The following is a 9,536-nucleotide window of genomic DNA, read 5'->3' as shown; positions in this document are numbered from 1 at the left end:
TCACATGACCAGGGCTTTTACATTTTATTTAGTTACTGTAAAATAAAACCGTTAACATAGTTTTAGGGTTATGTTAGAGTGTAGGCAAGATGGGGGTCTCATGTCCTGAAAAGTAATTTTGTTGAGTTGATTGGGACTCTTGCCTGAACATCCATTGAACTGTAGACTTCTAGGAACAGCCGGTGCTGGTGTGTTGTACAAGGGACCATAAATGTTGTATACTGGTGGAATGGCTGTAAGTGATGCAAATTTTTCAGACGTTACAAAGAAAAAGTCACTACGTGTCTTCAGACAGAGTGCTGAAAACATGACCAAAAGTCTAAGCATTGAGTACCAATCTCTCTGTAGAGAGGGAGGATTGGTCAATCGAAATTCCGCTCTTTCTCTTCAAGAACATGCGACCACATGCCTATGGTTTTGGTCATATAACCAGGACTATTATGTTTTATTTATTGACAAGGAAGATAACACAGTCAACATAGCTTTATGTTATTATTTGAGTGTAGGCCCTTTCAATGGCCAGTATGTCTACGGTGAAAGCACTAGTTGTAACCAAATTCCAGATCTGTTTACCTGGGGGTGAAAGAGGAGAGGGGATGGCCGTAAGTACTTGTCCTTTATCGTCCCCACAGGGTCTGTCACCTTCCGCTTTTCCACCCTGCTGGACAACAACACAGAGGGTTACGTACCCCAAAGAAGATGAAAACATCATCAAAATACCAACAATGGCTTGACATGAACCTGGAAATAAAACTATAACACAAATGCAGCCCACCAAGTCACCTGTGTCCACACATATCTGTAATTGCAAAGATCCCAACAGGAATGTACCATGCATGTAATCTTCAACTCCAAGCTGGAGATCTGTCACCCCCACCCCCAACAGTATTCCACAATAAAATGTAGAAGCCCAAAATTGTGGCTTACGCATTTTATGGGAAGTGGACTCTGCCATACCAGTTTAATATTTTGCTACATTTTGATCTCTTAAATCATTAGGAAACTGTAGTGCATCTAAAGAAAAATCTTTTTTTTTTAGTTTTTTAGTGTCTAGGATATACAACATTAACTGAGAGGAAGTATCTGCAGAGGCATAGGAACCTCCCTTCCCCATAAACAGCTGTCACCAGAACTGGTCCCCCCACCCAGGAAGATGTCCCCTCTATCCCAGTTCCAATGACAGCCATAACATTTTTGCTTGACCATTACTCTGTCCAAATGGTCACCAGGACAAATAAAAAATGGTGGCTCTCCCCAGCAATTCAAACCTGACAGAGGTTCTAAACCTTTATACACCCTATCCAAAACTTAAAAAAAAAAGTTTTGGCTTTAGATATATTTTTTTGGCTTCATCCTCCTATATTCTGCTCCAATTTGAGTAACCACAAGGTCCAATGATGCTTTGGCCCAGTACCACAATTATTTGGCCTGTCCTCTTGACTTGAAATAAAGAAATCAACTCACCAAAGTACAGCTAGTCCATTATTCATTGGAAATTAGTGTTACTAATATAACATCAATCTACCTACATGGAAGAAAAATATATTTGAAATATATTTAAAAAATATTCTTCCCAAATATATTGCCATATGCTTGAAATGCTACAATTTTGGCCATATTCAATATATTTCAAAATATATTTCAATAATAATATTGGACTCTCCTATGTAAGGATGGTTGTCAGAGACCAGACCCCTCTACCCTCCTGACTGTGCTTGCTCAACCCCCTCACTCCAGTGGTATCCACATGCTAGACCTCATTCCTCCTTGAGCTCGACAGCCAGATTTACACAGGTAATAACCTCTAGTATTAGCTAGACTGTGGTTGCAGACAAATTCACACGGAGACCCAAAGAGCGGGTTAACTTCTCTACTGTTTCAATTTAGGAGGCAGCATAACAAAGTCAGGTCCAAGACCCCAAAACAGTACTTGATATGGATGGGAGGTAGTTGATACCTGCCCGTTTTTGAAGAAGTTTGCTCCTCAGATCAATTAGAGTGAATGGCCTAAAATCTGGATCCAGGGGGCAGGTGGTGAGACGAGCTTCTGAGAAAACTTTAATGACCTCTTCAGTAGTAGCAAGGTCAAAAGAGGAATGTGTTGAGGGAGGTTTAGTGTAAGGTATGCTAAGTGGGATGGATATCTGTGCAGTGGAGATGCCCCTACGAATTGCATTAATCTTGTTTTTGAAATGATTTGCAGCTGTTATCTGCCATAGCTTCCTCCCATGATGAGGAGGTCAAGCGACAGACCAAGACCCAACAATCTCACCAGCAGCTCCACAGTAGAGTAGTGCTGCCTTATCTCCTCAAGGATCCTGAAAGGGGATCTCCCATGATGCCCTGCTCTCCCCCAGCGGCAGGAGCACAGTATCCTGATCATCTTCCTGCTCGCTTGTCCCAGGGTCCATCTCACCCTCCCCCTTCCTTGGCCTTTATAGGAGTTCCCAGTCTTTTTCCACAGGGAGAAGGAACCTGTAAAGGGGACCTACACTGCCCTACCTATTTGAAGTTGGCTGTTGAGCTGCCTGTCAGGGCTATCAGACTGGCAGCCCATTGTCCAACTAAAGAGGCTCCGAGAGCTATCCGAATACACTGCTGCTAATTGGGAGGCAATGGCTTAGTGTTGTCAGCCTGCAACAGGAAGTGTTGTTACTGGCAGGATCACTAACCTTTCATGAGATAGAGTCACAAAAAAATGCTTTGCTTAATAAGACTGTATACAGCGAATCATGATGCCATACTGAAAAATAGATTTTGGGTTTACATACACTTTATTCCAGTTAAAACACAACTGTTTCATTATTAAATGGTTTTCGTGCTGGAAATTTCCCTTGAAAACATTTATTTTGCTAAGTAAATAAAGGGATACTCTTCAAGATGATTAATGCAGGGCCTCATCATTTTGAAGCAGGCTGACTGTTGTGATGAATGGAAGGTCAGCCTAATTGATACATGATCTATGTCATTCGGATGAGGACATTTCCTGTAATTTTATGAGTTAGCATCCTGTGTCTTCTCTCTGGAGCCTCAGCTCGTCCAAGACAGAGAAATAACTAGGACTTCCCTCGATATGAAGTTCAGTTTTCCCTTCAACACAACACCAGGCTCTATATAGCAGGTAGAGAGTGTACAGACATAGAAACAATAATGGTCACAGGTGGAGTTAAGCCAAAAATCCACGACTGAGATTGCCCCATGATTTGCATAATTTAAATGCTGTTTTAGTGGATTTAAGCAGTGCCTTTAAAAAGCCAGTCCACTCAATATACTATGTGGCCAAAACTGTGGAAACCTCTCCAAATTATTAAGCTCAGGTTTTTCCAGTGAAGATGTTAATGCTACAGCATACAAAGACATTTTAGACCATTGAGTCCTACCAACCTTGTGACCACAGTTTGGGGAGAGTCCTTTTCTTTTCCAAGATCGCTCTACCCCTGTGCAGGAAGCCGGCTTCATAGAAACATAGTTGAGGAGTTTGGTGGTGGAGGAACACAAGTGGTCTGGAGAAAGCACCTCCTGCCCACAACCCTACTGAACACCTTTAGGATGCACTGCTGTGAGCCAGGTCTTCTTATCCAACATCAGTACCTGACCTCACAAATGCTCCTTTGGCTAAATGGTACAAATTCCCCCAGACACACTCCAAAATCTTATAGAACACCTTCCCAGAAGAGTGGAGGCTTCTATAGCAATAATGGGTGTGTGAGAAACGGGACAACAATTCAACAAGCTCAAATACAGTAAGTGAAATGGTCTGGTGTCCACCAAGTGTTGGCCTATATAGAGCTTTTCTATAAGTGGAATCTGTTGGGCAAATCTTTTAAATGCTTTTCATATTTCTCCAGCAGCAATCTTCCAGTTAGAGTTCCCAGCTCAGTGGTTACTCACCTTGGCGGAATGATCTTCTTACCGAATTTGCCATAATATAAAGAACATAAGAAAACTACTAGGAAAAGTGAAGTGATTCTAGAGCAGGGTTTCTCAACCAGGGTTCCTCCAGGGGTTCCTTAAGCAATGAGCAATTTCTGCCTCTCAGATAAGTTCCCACTGACACAATTGGTCTTTTTAGCTATCTGTAAGGGGGTAATTCTTCTCAATGAACACAAATGTAAGGAGCATTCTTCCCACTGACCATCACACTAATGTATCATGAGTTGTAGATATAGTAATTATTTACAGGTCTTCTCTGAGACCAGAAAGTTATTTCAAGGGTTCCTCTGTGTTCAAACGGTTGAGAAAGGCTGCTCTAGAGGTAGGTGGAACTGGAAAGTCAACTATGAGAGCCACTAAAAAGATATAAAAAAAACAATAGGGGACAAAACACACCACAGCCCACACAGAGGATAGGAATAGGTTACAAAGCTTACCTTTTGTTCTACTCCCTAGTACTTCCTCATTTCGATGAGCATGTGACTCACTCCATTGTGACAACCTGGGGTCTAATAACTCTACAACTTACAAAGCACTTCCTTTCACTCCTAGTAGCTGACCAGAGCTGCAGGGGAGTGAAAGGAAGGCAGGTAGGTGAGGATGGGGGAGGCTATGTTAAAGTGAGCCATTGCTTTTCCGTAAGTAGGCAAAGCAAAGGTTCAACTTCAAAGGAGAACCCCAGGATCACAAAATTTGAGCCATCTGTGTGTCTCTTTGCAACCATGCATTTGTTGGGGATATACTCATACAGGGGCAGACTGACAACTCATGGGGCCCCCGGGCAATAGGGGATCATGGGGCCCCTGTGTCCTTGCCCAAACTCAAAAAAGCCTATGAAAAAGGTAACAGGGGCATCTCACGGGGCCCCCTACTGACCCCGGGCCCTCGGGCAGTGCCTTGAGTTTCCAAATGGTCAGTCCGCCCCTGTACTCATAGACAACTATGGGGTCACAACATAATCCTGAGCAGTTGCAGAGTAGTTTGCTAAGAGGAGAAGCGTGGTGGGACTTTAACTTTGCAAGTGAACATCTCTAGATTGGAGTACATCCCACAGATCAGGAAACCTTGCTGAACTTATTTTACAAGTCGTCCCCAAATATTCATCAATTGTTCTGACAGTTCTTTTATAATAAAGGATATTAATGAGCATAGAAAGATAAGCCATTTGAGAATATCACTTCTAAGCAATGATCAATGATGAGTAATACACACATTCCAATCTTCAAGCACTCAACATAGTCTCAAAGCTAAATGATCAAGGTTGCAGAGCATAGAGGTAGAGATTTTTCCTATGCCAATAACATTACAGCTCTTACTTTTTCAGTATTAAAAAAAACCATAAGCTGTCAGTAATTTTTTGCTACAATAGACATTTCCCCCTCTTTTCTCTAGTTTTACAAACAAGGCACTTACAGCAAAATATATCACAACAATCAAAGCTGAAATACTTTACATTTGCATCAAAACAAGTAAATTAGATTACCCATATATAAGAAAGCTAGTGGCCCAGGAAGAAAGGGTTGTAATGGTCAGAACTGCATTCAGGCCCCCCAAAAATTGGGATGGCACTCTTTTTTGGTTAGCTCAAGGTATGTTATTACCTGTAAATGGGGTCCATGAAGAATGGAGAAGGTTTTGCGTAGTGAAGAGGTGGCTGTTGAGGAAGAGGAGGCAGAGGAATTTTTGAAAGCATGTCATTGGACACCACTTTCCTTTCACCATAGATATGGTTTTTCCTAGATTCCCTAGCTCCATTTTGACTGGCTCTACTTCTGCTACCAATGCTGAGGTCCAAGGGCTGCTCCTCTCCCGAAGCCTGGGGTACCGAAACTTTAGGCGGCATTAAGGCTGACTTAATCTCTTTTGGTTTGGTGGTGAGATCAAACGGTGACTCGGAGCTCGTGCTGACAACTTTCTGAAGGTCCCTAGGAGACTTTGGTTCGGCCTTCATAACCAAGTTGTGATTTACTGTCCGATCTGTAAAGGTTGGATATAAAGAATGGGGAAAGTTGGGTAAAAACTGAAAAGGAAACATGGAATGATAGGGGAGTGCACCCATTTTCTTTTCTTGCATGCCCATAAATCCAGGTCCAAAGTATTTCTCTGCTATAGAGGCAATAGCTTTAATAGAGTCATTGGCTGCCCCCATTGATGGAAGCAGCTGCTCTTCTGGTGGAGGGAAAAAGGAATGTTGAGAATAGAAAAATGACCTTTCACCAACATTATTAGAACTACTGGAGACAGAACTACTGACAATGTCTTGCTTGCTTTCTACAGATTTGTTTTTGTCCTTGTTTTTGTCTCTTTCACTGTCAACATCACTATCTAAATCAGAACCGGTACCAGTGGTGGTATCTAAATCTGTCCCCGAGGTGGTGTTGACATCTTCAAAGTCACTTCCATCTGACAGGTCACTACTCCTAGATTTATGTTTTTCCATGTATGTTTCCATACTGTTCTCAAACTTTTCCTCCAAAGAAAGCTGCTGGTTGCTGCTGTTTAGAGAGGCCATAAGCGCAAGTTGAGGATTTCCCATTGGGCTAGGAAGCTTGGCTTCCCGAGTATGGTTCAAAGGGCTTTTGAGTAGTGGAGAAGGGGGTAATAAAGGTGGTCGGGGGTACAGCGATGGAGGAAAGATTCCTGGGAATCCAGGGCCCAATGCTGGAAAAGGATGAGGAGCAGGTGAAAACGGCAAACCACCTGGATGTGCCCTAGAAGGAAAGTAGTCACTGAAAGCAAGGCTAGCATGATTAATGTTCGGTGAAGGTTTGGACTTGTCCATCAAAGAGCTTGGTGTCAGGGGCAGACCAGGGGCAAATATTCCACTGGGGTTGTAATGGTTTTTGCCTTCACAAAAGCGTCGGTGCTTGTTCAGGGAGGAGGTAGTGCTAAACATCTGTCCACAGTCCTTGCATTTAATCTGCGTACGGCAGTCAGCATGCATTCGTTTATGGCGACACAGGTTGGAGAACTGTGTGTACGATTTGTGGCAGACCTCACCTGGAACACCAACAGAAACCAAGACAAAAAAATGATCAAATAAACATAAATATGCTGAGAAAGGTCATACAGATGTTTACATTGGTTTAATGCCCTTCAAAGAGGCCAGTTACTTTCACAGAAATTTGCTGCATAGGGAATTAAAGTGTATGTATAGCCAAAACATTTTTTAAAAACAATTCGGATAGAGTAGGGAAGGGTTTGAGCGTTGTTTTCTGTATTGCAGACTCGTCTTTTATTACGTGTCCTAGTAACCACTGTCACCGAGACAGAATGTGATAGCAAATCTAAAATTCTGAAGTTATCTCCATGACATGAGGAGGGAAGGGGGGGAATTGCCTAATCCAGGGATGGAAAATCTTTTAAAGGAGGCACATACAACTACTCTATCCAAGACCAGGGGTGGACTGACCATTCGAGGGACCAGGGTCAGTAGAGGGCCCCTTGAAATGCCCCTGGTACCTTTTATAGGCTTTTCTTGATGTGCTTTGAGTGTGGGCAAGGACACAGGGTCCCCATGATCCCCTATTGCCCGGGGGCCCTAAGAGTTGTCAGTCCGCCCCTGTCCAAGACTAAAAAAAATTGGATATGCATACCCTTTAGAGCCTAAAGCTAGGAGCCCATCCCATTCCCAAGCTTCTGTAGAGAAGACAATAAAGATAAGTTGTATTGGCCAAGTTATATGGCAAATGGGGTACATCCCAACAGACATCTGAGGAATAGAAACCTCTTCTTGACATCAATACCTCCCTGGTAAGGTGTTTTAACTTCTAGACAAACTGGAAAACTATTTTAAGTGGACATTGTGATATAAAGAGTCTACAAGTGAATTTTTGAAATACATGAAAATATGGGAATGGCTTCTCGGTTTAACAAAAATATAAAATATTCTACAATTTGGGATTTTTTTAAATATGAGAACTTATTGATATCTCTCTCTGGGCCCCCTAGTGTGAAGCTATGTAACCCTACATGCATGCAAGATAGAAGTTGCTGCTGATATGTATTCATTCAATTCAAAAAGTTAGAAGTCTGAACATTCATCTAGGGAACTAATGTTATTTTAAGGCACCCATGGACATCAGGTAGTTGTTGCCCAATCCCACTGATTTCAGAAGGGGTGGACACTGATTGGAAGCAATACAGTATGGTCATTTGGGACCTTATCATACATCTTAGACCTGGGGTCTTCAAACTTTCTAAACAAAGGATCAGTTTACTGCCCTTAAGACTTTACAGGGGCATGGATTGTGGCAATTGGGTGTAGAAAATGCCCTAATATTAGTGGGAATAAACAATGACTGGGTGGTCAGTGGAAGAAATTTTAAAAATACAAAGTGCCTGTGGTCAGTAGGTAGAGAAACCCATTGTTGGTGTCAGTGGACAGAATAGTGACCCATCATTGGTGTCAGTGGTGGGAGGAATAGTGCCTCATCATTGGAGTCAGTGGAAGGCATAATCCCCATTTTTGGTGTCAGTGGGAGGAATAGTGCCCCATCTATGTTGTCAGTGGGAGGAATAGTGCCCCATCATTGGTATCAGTGGGAGGAATAGTGCCCCATCGTTGGTGTCAGTGAGAGGAATAGTGCCACATCATTGGTGTCAGTGGGAGGAATAGTCCCCATCTTTTGTGTCAGTGGGAGGAATAGTGCCCCATCATTGGTATCAGTGGGAGGAATAGTGCCCCATTATTGGTGTCAGTGAGAGGAATAGTCCCCATCTTTTGTGTCAGTAGGAGGAATAGTGCCCCATTATTGGTGTCAGTGAGAGGAATAGTGCCCCATCTATGTTGTCAGTGGGAGGAATAGTGCCCCATCATTGGTGTCAGTGAGAGGAATAGTGCCACATCATTGGTGTCAGTGAGAGGAATAGTCCCCATCTTTTGTGTCACTGGGAGGAATAGTGCCCCATCATTGGTATCAGTGGGAGGAATAGTGCCCCATTATTGGTGTCAGTGAGAGGAATAGTCCCCATCTTTTGTGTCAGTAGGAGGCATAGTGCCCCATTATTGGTGTCAGTGGGAGGAATAGTGTCCCATCATTGGTATCAGTGTGAGGAATAGTGCCCCATCCTTGGTGTCAGTGGGAGGAATAGTGCCCCATCATTGGTGTCAGTGGGAGGAATAGTGCCCCATCATTGGTATCAGTGGGAGGAATAGTGCCCCATCATTGGTATCAGTGGGAGGAATAGTGCCCCATCATTGGTGTCAGTGAGAGGAATAGTCCCCATCTTTTGTATCAGTGGGAGGACTAGTGCCACATCATTGGTGTCAGTGGAAGGAATAGTCCCCATCTTTTGTCTCAATGGGAGGATTTGTGCCACATCATTGGTGTCAGTGGGAGGAATAGTCCCCATCTTTTGTGTCAGTGGGAGGATTAGTGCCCCACTGTTGGTATCAGTGTAATGAATGGTGGCTCAATGTTGGTGCCAGTGGTAGGAATGGTGCCTTGTTTCATTGGAATGAAGGAATAGTGTCCAAGGGCCAGATAAAGGCAAGCAAAGAGCTGCAGTTTGGTGACCACTGACCTAAATGATCAACCTTGAGCCGTTTTTTTTAATTTAGCTATAATTTACCATTATCAATTATATCAATGATGTTATGA

At 43.0% G+C, this 9,536-nt stretch overlaps 1 protein-coding gene across 5 annotated transcripts in view; it reads right to left on the bottom strand.

Moving 5' to 3' along the window:
• PRDM16 (PR/SET domain 16) overlaps positions 1 to 9,536 on the bottom strand; it is a 135,138-nt gene that overhangs the window by 61,003 nt on the left and 64,599 nt on the right. For 3 of the 5 annotated variants that reach the window (XM_089656638.1, XM_089656642.1, XM_089656640.1), the window contains 2 exons: positions 5,535 to 6,933; positions 574 to 661 (listed from right to left, as the gene is read on the bottom strand). In XM_089656638.1, coding sequence (XP_089512764.1) covers positions 574 to 661; positions 5,535 to 6,933 — 1,487 coding nt within the window. The remainder of the gene's footprint in view (positions 1 to 573; positions 662 to 5,534; positions 6,934 to 9,536) is intronic. The other 2 variants (XM_089656639.1, XM_089656641.1) reach the window with 1 other exon arrangement.

This window comes from Staurois parvus, unplaced genomic scaffold, assembly GCF_062004578.1.
Source record: "Staurois parvus isolate SC_StPar_1 unplaced genomic scaffold, SC_StPar_1.0 ptg000924l, whole genome shotgun sequence".
Lineage (NCBI taxonomy): Eukaryota > Metazoa > Chordata > Amphibia > Anura > Ranidae > Staurois > Staurois parvus.
This window is presented reverse-complemented; position numbering and strand designations above follow the sequence as displayed.